General features: G+C 42.5%; 1 protein-coding gene across 1 annotated transcript; it reads right to left on the reverse strand.

Moving 5' to 3' along the window:
• Positions 1-491: 491 nt before the first annotated feature.
• KCNJ5 (potassium inwardly rectifying channel subfamily J member 5) lies at positions 492-21,125 on the reverse strand. Its single transcript, XM_013188645.3, has 3 exons — positions 20,620-21,125; positions 11,680-12,626; positions 492-1,320 (listed from the first exon to the last, which is right to left on the reverse strand). The coding sequence occupies exons 2-3, from the start codon at positions 12,617-12,619 to the stop codon at positions 974-976; spliced, it is 1,287 nt and encodes a 428-aa protein (XP_013044099.1). The 5' UTR covers positions 12,620-12,626; positions 20,620-21,125; the 3' UTR covers positions 492-973.
• Positions 21,126-22,227: the final 1,102 nt, after the last annotated feature.

Raw genomic sequence — 22,227 nt, forward strand, 5'->3', positions numbered from 1 at the left:
CATTAGCTATAAGAACATCATCATCTAAACCCTTATTTTAAGTATGTATTTTATGGAAGAGCAGACAATTTTGCAAACTGTCACTTACCCAGTCTACCTACTCCAGGGACTCTGTGAAATTCCAGATCATTTCAAGCTCCCAGATGGCTACATGTTTTGTTTTAAATCAATTGGAAATGGGACACCCAAGACAGGGGAAAAACAAAACAAAACAAAAAAACTTTACTGGAGGAAGATCCAACCTTTCTCTGATCATGGACAGCCTAAGAAATGTATCAGAGATTCCATGAAAAGAGTGCACAAAGATGGCATTTCAGTTTGAGAGGATAGTCAAAAACATTGGATAAACATGCTAAAGGTTTACATGGAAAACTATCCTGTTAACGTCACACATTTTGCGGGAAATAAATGACAATGACTGTGATTTTGGAGGAAAACACTAAACTAACTAAACTACACTCTGTTTGCAAAAATGATGAAAACAAAACACTCCACTACATACCAGAGAGTTTTTTTCATCTTCTTTTAATTAAGCAGTAACAATGTCTACAACACATTGACTCACAAGTTAGGTGAAGGTATGAAATCACATTCTTCATACTGAGATGGGAGACTCTAGAGTTTTACTTTTTAAATACCCTTGTGAGGGGGGATAAGTTTTGAACGTCCAATGAATGTCTTTTGTAACAGTCAGTGGTGGGAATTCCAATTTTAATCATGATTGTATTTAGTGAGCCTTGTCCATAGAGATCAAAATACTTTGCGAAAGAGCGCAAAGCTCAGAACCTCACTGTACAGGTAAAAGAGGAGGGAAACTGAGGCACAGTGCTGTGCAGTGACTCGCCAGGAACAGGCAGGCAGTAGAGATCTGGACACAAATCTCAGGTCCCTGACTCCCAGCCAGTTCCTGACTCGCTGGGCCACAGTCTCCCAGTAAGTGTATGTGGTTATCTACTGTCCAGCAGTTCTTGTGTTATACAGGCAGATCTTCTTTCACCTCTCCTGCTGTCCCGTTGGCTCCATTCATTCCTGCAGGCTCCCTGTCTTCTTCCTCTTCCTCTTCTTCCCCTCTTGCTGTCTCTGCTTCTCTGCCCCCGCTCAGGAGGGTGGCACTGGAGAGGTGGCTGAGGAGCTGGCCTTCCCGGCGGGACTCAGCCAGCTCTTTGGCACAGCACACAGGAGTGTTGGTCTCGTAAGTGCTATGGAAGCTGTTGTAGTCAACTTCGTAAAAATCCTTCTCCAGGGTGAGGACGGGAGTGAAGCGATGTCCCCACAGCACCTCAGTGTCCATGTAGGAGCTGCGAGCCTGGCAAGTCATCCCTGGATGGAAAGAGAGGGATGTTAAATGCAAAGCTTCCTTACATGCTCACCCAACCACTTCTTTCGTTTAAAAGCACTTTCATGTTATCTCCATACCGGATTGATCTGGGACATAGAAAAAACCTTTGCTTAGTAAGTCTCACAAAAGGCTCTATCACGAAAAAGCCGAGCCCTCAGAGGAAAAAGGGTGGATTCGACACCACATCTTCAGATTGTATCCTAAACCCTGCATTAAGGGTCTGCAGTCTGGTATCTCTAAGCAGCTTCTCTCTGTCCTCACATTGCCCTGCTGAGATGCTGCTTGCCTGTGCGGCTGCTACTAGCAGCACTTCTGGTGAACCATGTGCTAAAACGACATACGACCCTGCCAATGCACCTCAAATCCTGCCTCACACAGTAGAACGAAGCACTGCCCTGCCAAAGCACCTGGCTGCCTGCACCCCCACTGGGTCTGACGCTGTCCCACTTGAGCTACAGCCCTACCAGCTATTCCCTCCTGCACTCAGGTTAAGACAAGTGATATAGCCTGAAAGGTGGAGAAGGCCCCAGCTCCTAGTGGTTTATATGGCGTGCTGGCTTATAAATACCTTCGGAGGGTTCCATCCAACTGTATCAGGTTTGCTGACCCAAAATCCACAACATTACACAGGCAAGCTCATGAGCATATTGAAATCAATGCATTAATGGATTAGATATTGAATGAACAGTGGGCAACATGAAACTGATTTTGTCCAGCTTCTTCTCCCAAGGATCAGTGTTTTTTTAATGTACTTTGATAAATTTTGAAGAGAAGCTTTGCAGAGCAGGTGTAAGCATTCAGCTTTGGCAAAACTGCAAATGACTTCTTTTGGAGTCACCTGCTGACTGAGAAGTCAAGGTTGACTTCTCTTCCAACTATTTGTCTTCTGCTTGTCCTAAATATGTTAGATTTATGGACTTAATTTTGGTGAAATTTAGAAAACCTGACTTCACAAAGTTTTCCCACTGCTCTCTTTTGGAGGGTGAGAGATAGGCCTGCTTGCAACACATTCAAAATAGGCACTTAATCCAGTTCCCGACCAATACTTCCAAGTCCATCCCACAGCCCAAGGTACAGCAACAGAAATCTAAAACAATGCACAGGGGAAAAATATCAATGTCAGATGCTTCAGGAAAGATCATATGTATTCATGTGAACTTAAGTAAATGTCTGAAAACTCAGAATAATCAGAAAAATTTTCCTTTAAAAAAGGGCACCTTTGAAAAGTGTTTTTTTTTTCTTTTTTTTCTTTCCCTGTCATAATTGCTATAGTTCATTAAAAGACACCCACACAAGCAAGTTACACTGATGGTTTTACCTGTCTTTTATTGCTTTCTTTAGCTTAGAACTACTAGGACAGGAATGTATAGTTTCTTTTGGTTCTTGAAAGGGGAAAAGAGGGACAATGACACACGTAACACTTAGCAAAACAGAACTGGAAATTTCTCAGACAGAAAAGCCAATTTTTTCCCCCAAGGAGAGCTGCAGGAGTACTTGCTTCTGGGCAGGAACAACAAGTACAGAGTTAGTCATAGTGCTGTAGCGTGTCTGCTTCCTGGACCAGCAGGAACCAGGAAATGCAGAGGCTGCATGAAAAATACAATAATGGAAGAGGAAAATTACCCCAAGTGTTTTTACCTTAAGCAGAAACTCTACTTTTCAGAACCTTTTCAGAAAACTCAGCTTTTGCTTTAGGAGTAAAAATCTGCGTGGAGATCACTCCTGACTATATGCTTCAGGTGACGCTACTACGTGCAGCATCGCCTGCCCTGGGCTCCTCAGTCCTTGAGGTGAAGACATTTTAATCTTCGCTCCCTTCTATCAGCTTGTAAAGAGCAGCTCAACATGCAGGCAGCTTGCAGAGTCCTGCCAACTTTATGTTTTTTTCTCAGACCTGTGTCACTGATGCTTATCATACCATTCATCCCCAAGTGCAAAAGCTTTTGTCACAGACTGTTTAAAGGGTCAATAATGCAGGGTTGCAGGGCTAATCTCATGCTGGATGACCAGTAACAGGTGCACATATGTTAGGGAGACAGTTAAAATAAACTAGCCCTTTTTCCTTCAGAACAGCTGGTTTTGTACCAAAATTCACAAAGGCCTTCAGGTGCTTCCTCCAAGCTCTGAGCAATTTCAAAGCCCAGAGATGAGAGCAGGAGAGGAGGCCGCTCCTCCTCATGGGATTCGGTCCCGTAAACGAACAGGTTGATTTGTACTGTGGCTTTCCAGGTGCTGCCTGAAGGTATTGTGTTGTGGAGCCCAGGGCCAAGATGGGGTGTCCCTGCTAAATGTGGGGGCCTGAGGCACCCAAGGGGAACTCCTGCCTTGTAATGAGGGCCTGAAATAGCTCTGTCACTGGGGGCAGTACCTGACAGTGAACCTGAACTCCAGAGACACAATCACAGTTATCTCCTGCTGTAAGTATTCAATTAAGGAAGGAACAATAGAAAGCTTTCATCAACCAAATACTGCACACTGCCAGCTTCCTGCAGGAGCTGCTTTCTGTAACCCCAGGGGTACACAGAGCCAGCACAATAAGACAACTTGTAATTGCTTCATAATCCCATTCAAATATTCCTTTTTAGCACATGTGCAGTGGTATTTTAATTGCGTGGGGACATACTGCTTGGCAACTCCTACATTACCCAGTAAACAACAGCATTGTCTCTGCTTCAAATTCCATTAAGTGCCTGCTTTGCAGGCTGCCCTGTGCTCTCCAGCCTGGTTAATTAATGCATCTGTAATGTCCCTGGCTAATTATTGCCTCTATAACTGCAAAAAGATGACAGAGGAGGTGTGGAAACAATAAACCTTACTTTTATTAACAGCACATGGATGCAGCCACTTTCAACTTGCATACAACGTGCTCTGAACATCAAAGTTTCGGCTTGCACCAGGGCTGAGTAATTCACCAAACTCACATCTTTCAGACATTGCTCTGGGGTCTCCGCACGAATAAGCGGTTTCATTTCACAAGCCTTGCCTACCCAAGTCCATGGGACATCTTGGGTGTAGTGAATCGTCACGTCGTACGCTGACATCCATCAAGAACCACACCAGCCTTGCCACTACTGTTCTCCCGCGGTGCAGAGGTGCTGTCCTGCCCAGCCCTGCCCCAAGCACTGACATCTCAGAGCGCACGTGCAAGAAGCTGGGGGAGATTTCAGGCTCCTCAAATTTCTTGCAAAAATAATCATAACGTTTTTGGTCTTGACAAATGCTGCTAATCCTTTTCTTAAAATAGATATAACTACATCTTTGGGGTTTAAGCAGAGTGGATATTTGGTATAGTTACAGAAAAGGAAGTAAGTGGTATTTGGTGACTTGGGCCTTTTATTTAAATATGCTTCACACCAAAAGAATATCCTCATTTCCCCTTTGTCAGTACAAGCAGATGTGTTTCAAACCCTATTTCCAAATAAAAGTCACCAAGATTTGTATTTGTCAAGCATATTGATTTTTCCAGACAGTGGGACCATTAAAAGTTTAATTTTCTCCTAAACGATCTGGTTTAAAAATGAAAAAGTATTCTTAATATAAATTTGTACAAACTGTCAATTGTATAACATGTAAAGTATGTAAAATCTTCAACTTTCAAGTTTTAGCTACAGCTTTTTCATCTCATAAATTCATAGCCTTGCTTTCAGTTGAAAAAAAAAAATCAATTTTAATTGAAACCAGAAAAAAAAAAAAGCCCAAAGTTGTAAGCAGATGCACCAAGTTTTCAATAAAGCTGGAACCAGTTCCAAGGGTTTTAGAAAGCTGGAGACCAGCGGGCTGTCTCCTGGTTTCGGGTTCTGCAATAAGCAATTCATAGAGTTTTAATGATAATTTCATTATAGCAGAACCCTAAGAAGCGGATTTTTGGTCTGTTGGCTGGAGTCACTACATCACAGACTCTATAACAGTTTGTGCATGTTCCTGTTTAAGGCAGCCTTCTTAAACTGCTTGTTTCTAGTTTCCAGAAGATGAAAAGATGCAAAATATATTGCTACGTGTATTAAACCAGGTGTTTCATTACATTCAAGAACAGAGAGAGTCAGTGAGGAAAGATTAGTGGGTAAAATAGGTGTCAGGGAACTCTACCAAAAAGGCACTTTTCTGTCATCAAAATCAGTTGGGATCAAGCAGCTTACATTTTATCAAAGACAAAAGAACGTTAATACATGCTGATAAAAAGCAGTTATTTGATGGCTCACTCAGTAAGGAGCCTATTTTTTTCTGCAGTGTACTCAATGGGAGTTGCAGATTTCAGAACGTTTCGCTGCTTGCAGTGCCACTGATTATGCAACTGGAGCAGACGCTTCTGGCTCTGCCACACTGCTAAAGAAAGGGGAAATTCTGCAGGAGATTGCTCCCGATTTCCAGGCCTTGTGTACCCTTAGGTTACCAGTTAAATCAAACTTCATTATCACAGGCCAAATCTAACTGCATCTTGCAGCTGTTTGGTTATCCAGAGACGAACCAGCGGTCTCCCTCCGACTGTTGGAGGATGCACATTTTTTTAATGTACCAGCACAGCCAGTACCCTTCTTGGCAGTTTTACAGGAGAGGGCAAGGGCAAGAGGGCCACAAAGCATGACCAAGACTCAAGAAATCGCCACAGGCTTCAATCTGATCACATCAGCAGCATAGCTGAATCTTTCAGTGCTGTTACAGCCTGGACTTTCTCAGTGGGTAGAGATATCCCAACCCCTGGGGCTGTCAAGACAACATTTTTCATCAGCCTAAAATTAACTCTCCTCATTTAAATGCCACAGAGCTCAGTGATTATCTGTTGGCAGCACGTCCTGTGGATGCTGACTGTATGTTTGCCATATTTGCTGGGCTCTCCCTGCAGTTCAGACATAGATATTGCTGGAAGAGATTTCACTTCTATGTCCTTGTTTTTATACGCTACTGTGTGCAGGGTGACGTTTTCCTCTGTACCAGGTACACTAAAGCTGCATAAAATATGCTCTGCTCCTTGAGCTGAGCTCCACCTACACTGCAAAAGTACAGAGGAAGAACTGATGGACTCAGAGGTATAGTAACAGACTGATGGCAAGCAGTAGTTATAAAAAATTTAATTCTATCACTCTAATTAAGCAATACACGCCTTTAGATTAGCACCAGCGTTTGGATAGTTATAAAATTTATTAGTCCCTTCGCATTAATCAGACAAAAGAACACTGTAACCTCCAAAAAGTCAAAATGCCTCCAACTTCAAAAGGAATTTTAGAAGGTAGGATCATGGTCCTCCAATTATTTATGCTTGTCTCTTCTACAAGAAGAGTCTGCCCTTGATTCACTTTTATTTTTATGCCAGAGAAGAGTAATAGGATTTTAATTTTTCTGAATGCTCTCCAGGAATGTAAAAGCTCCCAGGCACTGAAAAAAAAAAAAAAGTAAGGACCTTAAGATTTAAAAATCTTGGGTTCAATTGCCATGTCTCTACCAGGCAGAACCTGAGGCTTACACTGTGTAAGTTTAGGCCCCTCACAAAGGTATTTATAGGGACTGCAGAGGCACCTAAGATGAGTAGCCTGCTACCATCCACCTCTGGAAGACAACTCAGTTTGTGAAAAGAATGACTGGAGGTGTCTGGCTCTTCCCTTTAATTATATAGGCAGTTTCTGTGACAGTTCTGCAAGGTCCTTCGTGCAGAAAAGAAAACTTATTTATATGCAAAATGCAAAGCAAAACAAGACAACCCAAACCAGATGATGAATGCATGAAAAATCCACTCATTAATTAACTTCCTTTGTTCTCCCAAGAAAATCATGACTAATTTCAGGATTTCTTATGTTGTGACTATGACTTTTTTAATTTGCAGCCACAAAATTTTACTGTATCTTCTGTAAAGATGGATAATTTGAGGTGCAAAAAGGTTACATTCTCATAGGGACAGGATGAGGAACGGAGATGCAGGATCCTGACCGGGAGTAAATTGCTTGCAATCATGAAACCGTGGTAAGCCAGAAGCGTATATACCTATCCTTTCTTAAAAGTTTATTAAAACTTTGTTTAGCCGCTGGACTAATCAGGCCTTTGGACTGTCTCCTGTGGGTTATTTAATATAGGTTGGAAAAAAGAGGCAGAGAAAACCAGTGAGGACCAAGGATGAAGTAAAAAGCACCAGTATGTCTGCCCAGACAATCGCAACACTGGACAGCGTAGATTCAGAATGAGGATAGCAGGACAGCTACTGAGAGATTGAGTTTTGGTTAATTGTCAGTAAATAGCAGCAAAACGGGAAAGTTGGAAGGGAAGAGAGTGTCTTCAAATTATTTTCCAGAAAGTCTATGTACACTGCTTCATCACATGGAATGACAGTGAGGGGGGAAAAAAAAAGGAGCCTCCAATGTTCTCTAATTGTGTCAGCCATTTCTTCACCACATAACCCAGTTTGCTATGCGAGCACATGGAGGAGGTGTGCAAATCTCCACTGCTTTTCTGCATTCTGGCAGCCTTGCTTGATGTAATAAGTTGAATTAGGCATCAGGAGGGTAAGGGCAAGAGGCTTGGGTCAACGACAGCCTAGCCCTGCTCTGTCGACCGGATGGCTCTGATTTTTGTTTTCACTGTGGCAAGAAAAAATGTATTCACCTAGCAAACAGATTTTTCACCTTCAGTTTCTTTCCTTTTATTGTAGATCAAATTTGGGCCAGCTGATCTCGACAAGTGTCCCTTTAAGATATGGCACAAGAGAATTAATTCCCTAAAGTAATCTCTGTGGCCAATTCATTAAGTAAGCGCTGTGAGTGATGCTGCTGCTTTCAAGATGCCCACAAAGCAGCACTGGCAGTCAGGACACTTGTCATCTATATTGATTTTGCCTTTACAGTGGTTATTTCACTCAGCAATGATCACCCCGGATCTGCCCAGAAACTCAGTCTCCCTTTGGTGTTTTTAACCTGTTGTCAAGTCACAGTGCCACAACCATACTAAAATATTGATCGGAAACACCCCTGCCAGTGGGCTTTCTGCTGCAGCTGGCTTCGTGGGTTAGGAAGTAAAATAGTTGTGGGTCCCTGGAGAGCTCTCACTTGACTAATAAAATGTTTATTTTCTTCTTCAGGAAAAGAGAAACACTGCATTTTAGGCTGGCTGATGTGTTTCTTGTGTGTTGGTGTTCTTCAGTTTGTTGTTATTTACCCTTTTAAAAAATTCAAGTCTGCTGGAAAACAAAAGTATTGTCTTAAACCACAATGTTTGTCTTTGTTAAAACAAACAAACAACTTGAAGCATTTTAGAAATTCAAGTCAACTTGAAACAAAAACATTGTTTTAAATCAAGTTTCATTTTGTAAAAAACAAATAAACAAACAACCAAAACACAAATAAACAGTGACTCACAGTGTTCCAACTCATTAGAATTTCTTCTACACATCTTGTTTGAAACTATTTACCATCTTTGCCTTCCACTGGATAGGAATTAAACGTAAATGTCAGTGAGAAGAGTTACTTGTTTGAGAGGAGGACAATGCATTTCATTTGTAATGTGTGTGGTTGGTTAAAACTACTGGAAATGGTTATAAAATTGCTGTCCTGAATGTTTCAGTGAATAGTATTCACACTTCTACTCAGAAATTATGCTTAAAATTTCTTCAGTTATTTATATGTTGACAATCACCAAAGCGCAGTCAGGTCTGACCTGCTTTCCAAAAACCTTATGAAAAATATAGCTCTTTTCCCCACCAGTGCAGGCTCTATTCAGGGTATGATTTGTTGCTATCTGCAAAGACTGGGTAACTTTCCATTAATTTTTCCTCCTGCCAACTACAGAGCTGAGCTACCTCTGGGAGAGCACGCAGGACTTGCTTCCCTCTCGGGCACCATGAGCAGTGCTATGTATGCTGACCAGTTATACCCCTGCATGCTGTGACCATGGCTGCTGATTTTTTCATAGGGGTTTCTAAGGGAACAAATGGCCCGTTGTATTTTCATACTGTCCTGAACCTGACCAGGTTGTCATAGCGTCATGATTTAATAGAATCACACTGCAAGTAAATTATACCATTCCTGAAAGCAGATAGGGCTTGAACAGCGTGATAGGGAGGAAAGAACCAAAAGAATTTGCTGGGAGCAAAGGTTAAAGTATGGAGGTAGGGATTAAGGACCCCTGAATGGGCTTATCAATATCATGAAGTGCAAGGACAAAGCAGGAAAGCAGAAACTTCTGCAAGCCACTTTTGTCATGGCAAAATATTACTCGCCTGGCTACCATGTGTTCAGAAAATCAGCTCAGCCTCTGAGTCTGATAACAACAGCATCTGAGGTCCGCTCTGCTCTAAGTTCAATGCAAACTGTCTCTTCGAGCTCCATTTTTGAAGTTTCACAGCCTGCCTTCTGAGACCAGAACAAATCATTTCCACAGATGTATGCTCCTTAATATCATTACACACTGGCCTGTACAATCCGTCTGGGAGAGGAGCCCATTTGTAAAGCAATATTATTCCTATGCCATGCTTTTCATTTTGAGGTTGTTATTGATAATGACTTCCTCTCACACATATCTAGCAGGGGCTGAGCTTTCATAAGAGGATGGCAGTGCAGTAGCTGTTCAAACAGAATTTGATAGTGTCACTGTGCGGAGAGGAAAGAGGCTTTGGACGTGCAAGGAACTGCATTCCACGCTCAGATTACGAGGTTCTAGTTTCTGGTAATTGTTTAGGCTACAAAATAAGCTTCCATTACAAATCCTCCCCTTTGATATTCTTTTCCACCCACCCCTTCTTTTGCCACATTTCTACAATATTCTGCTGGGAAAGAATATTTGCCTAGCAATGCCACATGAATTCCACTCGTACAATACAGTACTCCAACCTAAGTGCAGTGTAATCTATACATAACCACCCATTAGCTGTTTGAAAAACTCAGCTATTGCTATTCACCTAATGACTAGAGGGAAATACTGGGAAACTGAATTAGGTCTCTAGAGAGCTGTCTTCAGGTGTGAAGGTCTGGACTGCAGGGATTTGAGACTATTTCCCCCTATGTTTGGCTGTTAAGAGACTAACAAGGACAAACCAGAAGAAAGGGACAATATTAACTGTAAGCAAAGGCCCAGAGTCTGTAAGTCAGGATGCTGCTACCACCAAGGACTCATATCAAGCAGAAACCCCTTGCAAGTGTTTCAGAGAGAGCCTATGCTTCAACAAGATGGACACCTCCCAACCCCACCAGAAAAAAACCTTGGGTTCACAGCACTGTCTCACAACTAGAGTCCTTAAACACCAAAGGGAAAAATTACTTACAAAAGCATTTTCATATCTCTGAGTCTTTCTAGGTTCCTACATCTCTAGATACTAATTCTCTCCTCCTGCTGCCTGTAGTCCCATTTCCCTCGAAGACCCTGATTTGACCGAGGCACGCTGCCAACCCCAGGCTGAGAAAACCTGCCTGAAGGGAGCACCAGCATCTCAGGCTGCTTAAATGCACTTGCTGCCTGTTGGCTCCTCCTCAGTGCGTAGCATAAATGAATTAGCTGCAAGTGGTGAAATGACCCCATGGTGCCGTATTCTGTTAGGTGAGACTCCAGAGTAAAAGCACCTTCCTCACTAGCCAGACACCCAGGAGATACACAGCATCCCAACTGTGGAAAGGAGCCTGGGGACCTTTGTGGCCACCCGTTCACTCATCTTGAGAAGCACACTGTCACCTCCCTTTTACGTACCCTGAAAAGCTGAAGCACAAAACTTTTCCAGATTTATTATATACAGATGCAGACTCCTTTCATTGCCTGCCACAAATACACCCATAGGAGGAAACTGGGAACCAGCTGAGTATATCTCCTAATCTACCCGTTACACAGGATTGTTTTATGCTGTTAAACAGCTGCTGCGTTCCTAGAGTCACAAAAGCATTTTCTGTATTTTTCTTCTCTGAGCTCTTTTTGAAAATCCATGTCCTACATCATGTGCAAGTCATTCAGTTTCAGCACATGCTGTTTTATGGGATATAGTAATACTTGGGCACTTCCTTCATAGCCTCCATTAAATAGCAACACCACAGCAGTACCTAAAATATCAGAGTTACAGCTAATTTTTAATACTGAGGAGAAATGGAAAAGGATTTGCACCGTGAATTTTGATCACAGAAAATAAGAGACCTCATAAGTTGCTTCAGTCCATTCCTTTTTTCCCATGGATCAGTCCTAAGTGATTATGGACAGATCCTCATGTAATCCCTTTGTATGAATCCAGGACTTATATCCCACCTGAATGAGTCACAACAGAAGGATAAATCCCAACATCTTCTCAGTCCAGGTGACACTGACAGTGAAATCTTAATGCCAAACTGTACTCTATTTTTCCCTTTTCTCCCTCAAAATTGTGACTGATTTAGACAAGTGCTTACCTGTTGCTTCCACCATTCCTTCCAGGATGACCACAATTTCAAATTCTTCCTTCTCCAGTTGGGTGCGAGACATCTCCCAGAAGGGGCTTTTCTCGTTGATTTCATGTGAGATGATAAGAGGTGACACCAGGAACAACCTGTCATCTCCAGTGTCAAATCCCACATTGATGTCTGTTTGGTTCAAGGGGATGAACTCTCCCTCTTTGGTCTGTTTGGACTTAATCAGTTTGGCTCTAATGGAAGCCTCGACAATGTGGGAATTGCGGAGGTCTCCAACACGGAACATGAGACAGAGCTTCTCATCCCTCATGGAAATCACCGCATTGTTAGAAAACATGAGGGTTTCAGCTCTCTTCTTTGGTTGGCTGATCTTGACAAACATGCATCCCACCATGAACGCATTGACAATGGAGCCCAGAATAGCCTGGATCAGGAGCAGTACAATGCCCTCTGGGCACTTCTCCGTTATGACCCTATAGCCATACCCTATTGTTGTCTCAGTCTCAATAGAAAACAGAAATGCAGAAACAAATCCACTGAGATTTTCAACACAGGGGATCCAGTTTTCATCTTCAAGATGGTCCAGGTCTCCCCGGATATAGGCAATGAGCCACCATATGAACCCAAAAAACAACCAAGTGATGGTATAGACCATAGTGAAGACAAGAAGATTAAAACGCCATTTGAGGTCCACCAGAGTAGTGAAGAGGTCACTAAGGTATCGGTAGGTTTCTTGGACATTTCCATGGTGTACATTGCACTTGCCACTTTTCTCCATGTAACGCTGGCGTGGCTTCTTACCTTCTGCTGATATGAGGCGGGTTCGGTCAGTGGCAATGGGGACGTCATCCCGAGCCTGTTTGGGAATCTTCTTAGGCTCTCTGGATACAACTCCAATGTCCATGTCCTGGTTCATGAAGATCCTAGAATCTCCGGCCATGGCTGGGCTGAGGGAGAACAAAGAAGTAAAGTTTAAGACAGGGGGAAAAGAGCTGAGACAAAAGCCATTTCACTGTACTCTGTGTGAACCATTACATGACAGAGCAGGTCCACAAACACTGCAAACATTGCTACATTGATAAACTTTGCTCCATGTTGGTACAGGGCTGGTTACGGGCTGATTTTACATTAGGAAAGCTTTTTGCTAGAGCCATGTCATTCCTCCTAATATTGTTCTGGGAAATACTTTGAAAGGCTTCAGCACTTCTCTCACTACAGCCACTTGCTAAATATAATGCTGCATTGAACAGGATGTTAAATACTGATTCATAATACAGTCTCTTTAAACATGAACCAGCTGCCAGTCACTTTGCCTAATGCACTGCTGGAACACCAGAAAATATAGTTATGAGCATGGTCTGGGTAAAGTAGGTAAACCTTGTTTTTCTTTTTCTTTTTTTTTTTTTTTCAGTGGTGCTCAGATTTTTTTTTAGACCTGAAATTTGCCTGAGATCACAACTAGAAGCAAAGTAAGGGTGCATCAATGTATATTTTCAAAAGGGACTGGAACTTTTTGGTGCCTTACCTTTTGGGTGCATACCAAGAGAAACCTTAGAAGTGAATATAAAACGCTGAACACTACTGCCTACCTGAATCTCAAACAAGTCTAAATTATTCATGAAGGTTTCCCTTACAGTCAGCATAGAAAAGCAACCCCAGTGATAATTCAGATTTCAGGTGTGCTGAATCACCTTCTGGATATACTCACCCCTCTCCGCAAATTATTCTGGGAGCCTGAGTTCCAAAGGTAAAATAGCCTTTTAATTTAACATCTTCAACTATATTTCTGCAGGCTTGATGAATCCAGGCCTACTGGTAATCAGATATATCAGAACCCTTTTACTTCATCTGACACTAGACAAAAGCACCGGACACTTTCAGAAACCCAACAGTTATTAAGAACCCACTGTCCACATGCAGCACTATGCTCGACAAGGTACAAATAAATAATACAAAATGATGGCTGTAATGATTTTTGCAGGTAATAATGTAGCAACCTGTTTATTGAGATGATTTGATACTACTGAAAAAAACACACATGCTCTACAGAAAAATGAGAGTCTTCACTCTGAATGCAGGACACAAACAAAATCTCAGTGAAAGACTACCTAAGAAGCCTTAGGGATATCAAAGATAGAGCAGCAATATTCTCTATGGTGTTTGTTCTCTGCATTGTCCTCTGCAAATCCTATTAAAATCTAACTAAATCTATTACTGCTCCCTCTATCTTTAATCTTCTTATGTGTCTGTGAATGAGAAAAGGTGTAGAGATACAATTAAGAGTATCTTGGGAAAGACAATTTTAAGATCAAGCAAAGTAGCTTCATCTTTTCAGTATTAAAAAGCACAAAGGGTGGGCGGGAAGGAAGCAGAGGCAGGATGAATAAATGAAGCAACAAATTTCCACTTCCATTCTGCTGTAGCCAAGTCTGGTTAACAGCAAAGAATTACTCGTAGCCCTTGTATAAGTCACCATCAATCATTACTCCAATGAAGCAGCCAAAGCCTGTTGCTGGAACCATACCCGCTGGCTCCATTCACTAGGGAGCCCAGCCATCTGTCCACAGCACAGTACCAAAGCTTCTTTGTGCTGGCAAATTTGCCTGGTTTAAGGGTTTGGGCCAGGGCTAAGGCAGTGCAGTCACAGGAATTAGCAGGGATTAATGTTTCTGGGATGGTCAGCTGGGGGGAATCAGGGCTGCTGCTCCCACTGCCTATGATCCTAGATATGGGATAGGTAATCCCAGGACTGTGCCGGTCCCTTCCTCAAACAGCATCATCAAGGATTTTGGCAGAATAATAATCCCTACCTCTATGTCTTTGTCTTCTTTTTCTCACACAGAACTCCTGAGAGATGGGTGATGGTATATTTAGATGTATCTTCAGCCATTTTCTGCCATTTGTCGAAAATTCAAATCTCCTTGACCATTGGTGTGGCCCTCTGCCGCCTTATGGCGTGTCTATTTACATGCATGCAAAGTGGCTGCTTGATGATGTCAAATTATACTCTCTCTCACTTCACAACACGTGAAAGCATATGCCAAGTGCAAGTCAGAACAATCACTGTGTTTTTCTCTTTAATAGGGAAAAAAGCATCCCATCTACTGACTGCAAGAGAATGAGGTACAAAGGAGAACCTCTTTGCTTCCTTCTTATCAATATTACTTTTGATCTTTGTTTGCATTGTTTGATGAATCTAATATTGCTCCATTTGGACTCAGTCTTTCGATAAATCTATGTGTGTCTACAAATGTAAAAACAGGCAAATGTTACATGTTTTCGATTTAAAAAAAAAATTTGTTAATAAATTTTATTATAGAAGTTATACATGAAGCTGAATTTCACTCACACTATCAGTATGTAAGAGAGAACAATCGATTTCAAGACACACATCTGTAGCGTAAGGTTCCACATTTTACATTCATACCAAAGAGACCAAAAGGATCTTGAAACATATTAAAAAGATCAGAATAGAATAGAAATAATCAAAAAGACTAAATCTCTAGAAATATCACTCTGGTGAAGCTGGCTAGAGGGACTGTCCATTAATGAAAGCGCAGGGAAACCTGCTTTAACTAAAACACTCAAGGGACTGGCAACGCCACTTTTCTAATGCTACTGATCTTTAGCAATAGGTCAAGTGAAATCTTTCTGGAAATCTTTAGGAACATCTTACAAGTGCTCCTTTAAAATTCCTGCTTTAAATGAACTTTACTGATAGCTTCAGTAGCATTACAACTTCTGCCAATATTTAATCTTAAACTCTCCCATCACAGCGAGAACATGACCTCAGTACGTGGTTATTGAAAATAATTACACTTTGCATTAGATTTTTTTTAAAAGGAGTAATATTGGTTAGGAGTTTGAGCACAGACTATCCAGCTTTCTGTTCCAAATGCTTTCAATATTTTTTTTCTCTAATTCTGGGTAAATCAGTGCCTCTCCCTCTTCCTTAATTCCCCAACTGTAAAATCTGTGATACATATACAAACAGTCTGTGAGATTCTAGGCACAAGAATCTTCTAGGAAATTTGCTATTATTCCCTTATTGGTTTAACTGCTCTGGAAAACTTTATCACAAATAGCAAGATACCAAAAGAAAAGCACTGTACCTAGGTAAAGACTTGGTTTACTCCTTTACTGTATAATATACTGCCACCACTACCAAGCATACACATCTTTTCTGGATAATAGTAATTACGTGAAAGCATCTCACAGAGACTTAGACTTCAGTTTGTAAACCACTGCTCCATCCAACAAAGCTCTGTGACATGAAATTGCCTCTTACAGTCACACATACCATCCTGTTTCATTGGCATTTACCATCTTTGGTTAAATGGTGCCAGGATAATAAAAATGTCACTTTTGTACAGAGCTGCTTTCCTTTTGGACAGGCAGCTGCAAAAGGAAATGTGAGTCACTGCATTATCAACCTTGCAAAGAGGCTTTTTATCAGACTTGCTGTGGCTCAGCTTTTGCCCAGACGACAGACTCGGGGGCAGTCATTGACATTTAGGGCTCTTAGCTTCGCTAACGCAGAGTCAAGCTGGGGTTAGCTAAATATCTTCCGAAGGCATTGTTTTGCAGAGCTGTCTACAAGTCCTGCCTGGCAGTGCTGATGTACCTCCTGATAGCTCCAAGTGTTCAAGATAGAAATTTGCTGAAGATGTTGCAGAAGGTACAACAAGAGAAGCCTTTTTCCCCTGCTTACCACGGTGACTTTTTCCATTTAGGTAACTGCTGGTCTCACTTAGGTAAATGCAGGTTTCAGTGTGGGTAGGATTTACTTCTGGAGAGGTCTAAACTGTCAGGCAAGAGGGGTTTGGAGACATGAATTTGCCATTAAGTTTGTGCAAAAAATTACTTCCTTCTGTTTCAAACCTGATGCTCATGCTTTCTCGCATTATGAGAATAAATGAGCAACTGTTCTTTATTAACCCTCCCATCTCCTCAAGTCAGGATTTTACTCGGCTCTGTCATCTGCTTTCCGAGATGAAGAGTCCTGTACTACTAAACAAGCAATCAATATAGCAGTAAATGCTAAACAGATCATTACTGAAAAACTCGACCTGGTTCTTTTGCTGCCTCTTTGCACAAGCCACATAAAAGGGAGCCCAGCTCACTGTCCCCGGATCCCTCTGCGGCACACAACCTCTTTGGGTCATGCTGTAAAACAGGAGTGAAATGCGTGATTGACAGACGCTAGCACCACGGGAAAGCCAGTAGAGGAACGCAGCATATTCAAGCAACAGCACCCAAGGAGAATAAACACAATGACTGCTGAACAGTGAGTGCCCAAGGAAAGGCAGAGGAACAGGACATGTCAGGGAAAGATGGCCTTCCACAAATGAAGATAGACGGCTATTAGATAACTGCTGACTGACAGATGGGCTCTGATTTCCCTAAGAAACGCATCTTTCCTGCTATCCTTTTATTTACTGTGTGTATACAACAGACTCCACAGTAAACAATGCCAACACAAGATTACCTTTCAAGGTGTACATGAGAAAAAGAAAGGCAGGTAGATTTTGTGCAAACCATGTCACCTTTCAACTTTCTGACTTATAGAGGCTAGGAAGGCTGACTGCTTGGAAAGTGCTTGGGGATCCACAGGTGAGGGGAATGATACAAGAGTTATGCTATTCAAAAACAAGGCAAAACACTTAGGAGACTGCACAAGACGAGATCTGTGGTTCAAAAGCTCCCTCATCCAAGTAATTGCTTTTTAAAGTGTAATCTCACTCGGTGCTGAAGTAGGGAGATGCCTTTCATTTCCTCCGAGTTTTCATTAAGTTGCAGCACTGCTTTTCGAACGTGGTGACAGGCACAGTATCACAATGGAGCTTCTCTGGGGCTTGAGGAGACACCCACCCACCAGTACACAAAAATGGGTGAGTGGTGATTAACTAGGCAGCTACCGAAGGAAGCGAGATGACTTTGTGCATGTCACAGAGCTGAGCTAATGACGGCCTGTCTGCTCAGAGTTCATTAGGCTCAGAAATACTGAAACAGAAGGTGTTCAGCCTTTCAAAACAACATTCTTTCGAAGAAAATCTCTCTGGGTAGGAAGTCAACATGACACGGAGACAGACAGAGCGTGTGGACATTTGTGATTTACTTTTAGCTGCTCATTACCTCCCAGTCTGTCCTCTTATGTAATGCTGCATAATCACAGTTCTAATATTCCTCAGCCCTTTCACTGCCAGTTGAGAGATGCCCCCCCATTTCCAGAGTATCATAATGTTTCACAGTGTTCAAGACAAGTAACATGCTTTAAATTTATTTATTTATTTATTTTTTAAGATCTGTGCAAGAAAGTATTGCTCTAGTTCCCATTTTTCAAGATGAGGAAGCGAATCACAGAGACACTTGCTTGTCCCACACTCACATGGGAGATCTGTGGCAGGGCAGGGAATTGAAGCAAGAGTTTCAAAAATCCTAAACAAGTGCCTGTATTCACTGCACTGCTCTTCTTCCCTTCTACCAATCCAACAGCAGGCCCTGCATTTTTGGTGTGCCTAAATATTACTCTGGAAAGCCTATACAGTCTAATCTTTTGGCATGAATAACCTAGCCAGATTATTTCTAATGCCAAGAAATAATATTTCTGTCATTACTGTGAACTTTTTCAAAACCAGAAGAGTGAGTTCCAGAAAAAAAAAATATTCTTACAATGTTCTCTTGAGTAGCTACAGATTTCAAATATTTTTCCCCACAGTATTAATTAAAGTATAAAAAAATCCCCCACACAACACAAGTTTGCAGATTCATTAAATATTTCAACTTCAGACTAATGCATAAAAGAGTGAAAAAAATCAAATTGCCATGAGAATGGAAGGCTGGTTATTGTTTTTTTCAGACAAAAGATGAAGACTAGGAAATACCCCATGAGACATCGAAATGACCCCGGTATACGGGCTGCAACAATTTGTTATAGAACAAAGACTGGAAAGCAGAGTTTTCACAACATAAGGGGTACCTACTACTTGAGACCATGTGTGGATGAAATATAATCAGCGTAACCTGCAGTCAATTACTTTATACTTCCTTGAGTTATAGAAGTTAAGCATGAAAAGTCCATGTGAAAAGGATGCAATCACATTACGCTCTTTGGTGCTCTTAATCATTTTTGAATAGTCAAGCGAAATTTTCTTTACCAACAAATAAATCCTGAAAATAAACCAATTTGATCTCTCCTTCTCCAAGGAAGTGACTCTGCCTGAGGCGCTCTGTAGCCTCTCTGTCCTTTCATCCCAGACTCTATTTTTAGGGAGACCTTATGGCGTCATTGAAAAAGTGACTGTTATCTTTCAACAAACACAACTGAACAAAGAAAGACAGCCACTCTGGACCTGATAAGACACTCCTGTTTCTCCTGCTACTGGCTGTTTACACATGGCACACTGAATTCTGGGGTAAGCAGAACCTCAATTCTATGAGGAAAATTTGGCCCCAGAAGTACTCATGTCCCGGTTCTTCATTGTTCAAATATTGCACCTTTATTCCAGCTGAGAGTCTCTATATAATCCTGCAGCTGGCTTGAAAAATAAAATAAAATTGAACTACGTTAATACCACTTCACGCTTCTGCAGTACCTTGCATCCGAACAGCTCAAAGATGAACTGACCAAACACAGGCTCCTTCTGCCCAGGAAGCGTAACAGTGCTATTGAACCCCTGTGCAGACAGGAGAAGACAAGTCACAGTGAGACAAAGAGACCTACCAGGACCACACTGCTGGTAAAGTGCCAGTGCTCACCCGATGTCTGAGTGCCTCTCCCTACTGCTAACTGAATGGAGTGTGACAAAAGTCAAGAGATTTGTCTCAGAACATGATGCTAAAACTCTGCTCGCCTTTTTCAGAGTCTGTAACTAACCAGGCTGGAACCTTCCAGAGATGGAGGGTTTTCTCTAACAGAAACCAAAAATGATCCCAATCCTTTATCTCCATGTGAGGAGAAACAATGGGGGAAAGAATCATACCTCAGAAGTCAAACAATTCCCGCAGCACAAACACAGCCAGACACCTGCTATAGAAGACAAGGTTTGCTTGGACTGGTCAGAGAACCGGTAAGAGAAGTCAGTTTTGTTCCCCCAAGCCACCCAACTATAAGGTAGTTGTCTGCTCCAAAGGAAAAGAGCAGGAGGAAGAGCCTGCTTGACTGCTTGATTAGAGAACCTCAGAAAGTCAGACAGTAAGCTTTTTGGGACAGGGAGACTTTCTGCCAATTCTTTGTTGGTTTCCTGAAACTCTCAGGACAAAACCAAATGGCAGAGATGCTGTGTAAAAGTTAGCCTGTTACTCTCAACCAGCAGCCACTAACACAAAAAGGAGTCTGGGTGCTATTTGCCCAGTGCAGCAGGACTCGGTACCAAAATGAGTCACGTTTTTACCTCACAACACCCCTGGGGTTCCCGATACATTTAATCATCTGTTCCCCCCCTCAAAGGCTGAACATTCACTGTCTGAAGACTACACTACAAGGGCTCCTTGGACCTAAGCTGACAAGTAAGCATCCTAATTATAAAATAATTTAATCTTTGACTCCAGGTGAGGATCGCACAGTCACTCCATGTATCTCGGCATTGCTCACTGATCAGCCTCTTCCTATCCATTGTATTCCAGAGACCTCCACTAATCTGGTATCTGAGAAGTTCATTATTTTTAATGTTTTTTTCCTACATAGCACCTTTACTGGATTTGACAGTGCCTTTGTACAAGATCAACATCTAATCCCTGGCTTCCCAAAGAGTTTCCTGGCAGCTAGCAAGTTAGACAACAGCACATCTCTAGCTGTCACCCTGGCAGGGCCGGGCACAGAAACACGGTGCTCAGCCGAGCTGATGCCTCAGCTACTTCTCCTCCTCCTGGTTATCGATCGTTAGCAGCCAGAGACGAAAGCAAGTACACTGGAAAAGCAAACAAAATCAGGTAACTTACTTGCTAAGAGTGGCTCTGCATCAGTCTTGTGCCTTGGCACTTTGGGGATGCTGGACGGTGACAGGACCGAGAGGTAGGTAGAACAGCTGCTGGAAAAGTGTCCGGTCCATGCCATCACCAGAAAGCTGGGGTCGTCTTCTGCTCCTTGGGTTGTCTCCTCCTTTCCTCCCTCTGCCTGTTATTACAAAACATTTACATGGCACGGTAGTTTAAACGCACACACCCCTGTCCCTAGGTACTCCTGATTTCCCTCGCTCTGTCAGAGCTGAGGAGGGGTCCTCCAAACCCCCAAACCACCGCAGCACTACTTCTGCCCGTCAGACGCCAGCCTTCCCTCGCCCCTGCTCTCTCCCATCCCGATGAAGAGCTGGCGTGCAGCTCGTTAGAGGGCTGGGGCAGAGGGAAGGGAGAGGAGAGGTCTGCATGTGAGAGGGAGCATCATCTGTTCTGAATGAGCAGGGAAGGGAAAGGTGGCAGAGTGAAAGCAGAGGGGAGGGGTTTAAGGCGCTGCTTTGCACAGCAAGGGCTGGCTGGGGAAGGGGGAGAGGAGAGGCAGGGGACGGTGCTCCCTGCCGCCACAGGGTCTGTGCCCTCCTTGCCACCTCCCCCAGCTCTGTGTGCTTACTTTTCCTCCCAGGGCTGCCTCTCAGCTCTCCTCTTGCCTGGGTTCCTGGGTTCTCTTTTCCTGGAGAGGCTTTTTTTTTTTTCTTTTTTTTTGTGTGTGTGTGTTAAGGGGTGGGGACTGCATTCTTGCTTGAAATCACACAAACTGAAAGCAGTGCCTAAAAACGGAGAGCAGGGAGAATGCAGAAGCTGTACATTTATCCGAAGGCACACGTGTATGCATTCATCAGCACTGTGGAAATCCTTTCATCCAGGCTGAACCAAGGAATTTGGGAAAAGTGGGGGGAAGGAGGGAGAGCGTGATTCCTCTGACGTTCTTCTTTTGCCTGTCAACCACCAAGCTGCTGAAATGGTGTTTGCTCAGGTGCATTGTTTGCCTGTGATCCAGCTAGTCCCAGGAAAAAGCTCTTTGGTGGTTTGCTTTCCTTTCCTTTCCTTTTTTTTTTTTTTTTTTTTTTAAATCATTGATAATACCACACTGTCTCCCTAGCTTCATAAAATATTTCCTCTTCTGAAAAGCAAATGTCAGGCCAGCAGCAGATATGAGATAGAGCTGCCTGGTGACTGCAGGTTACCTTCAGGCTTTGTTGCCCTGTTCCCTAATCCTGACACCCCCACTGCTCCCCAATTTTCTGTTCCAGGAGCCCCACACGTTACAGCCCATCAGAAATGCTTTCACAGAAGATTTTCTGGGCAGGAAGAGAGAACTTGTCAAAATCAAAACATGATATAGGAACGTGTCAGTAGCACTGGAATCTGACAGCAATTTGTTCTATTTTCTGCTGCAAAATTACTTTCAATTGATTTTTTTCTTTTAAAGTTACACTATCACTAATGAAATAAATCAGCATTGGAATGACATTTTTACTTTTATATTACTGTATGGGTATTTTGCAGCTTTTTATTTGCATGCTTGTTTCGGAACAAAGGAAAAAAAAGTGAACCAGAGAATTTCTTGTAGAATTTGAAAAGAAAGAAAAGAAA

This window comes from Anser cygnoides, chromosome 21 (genome assembly GCF_040182565.1).
Source record: "Anser cygnoides isolate HZ-2024a breed goose chromosome 21, Taihu_goose_T2T_genome, whole genome shotgun sequence".
NCBI lineage: Eukaryota > Metazoa > Chordata > Aves > Anseriformes > Anatidae > Anser > Anser cygnoides.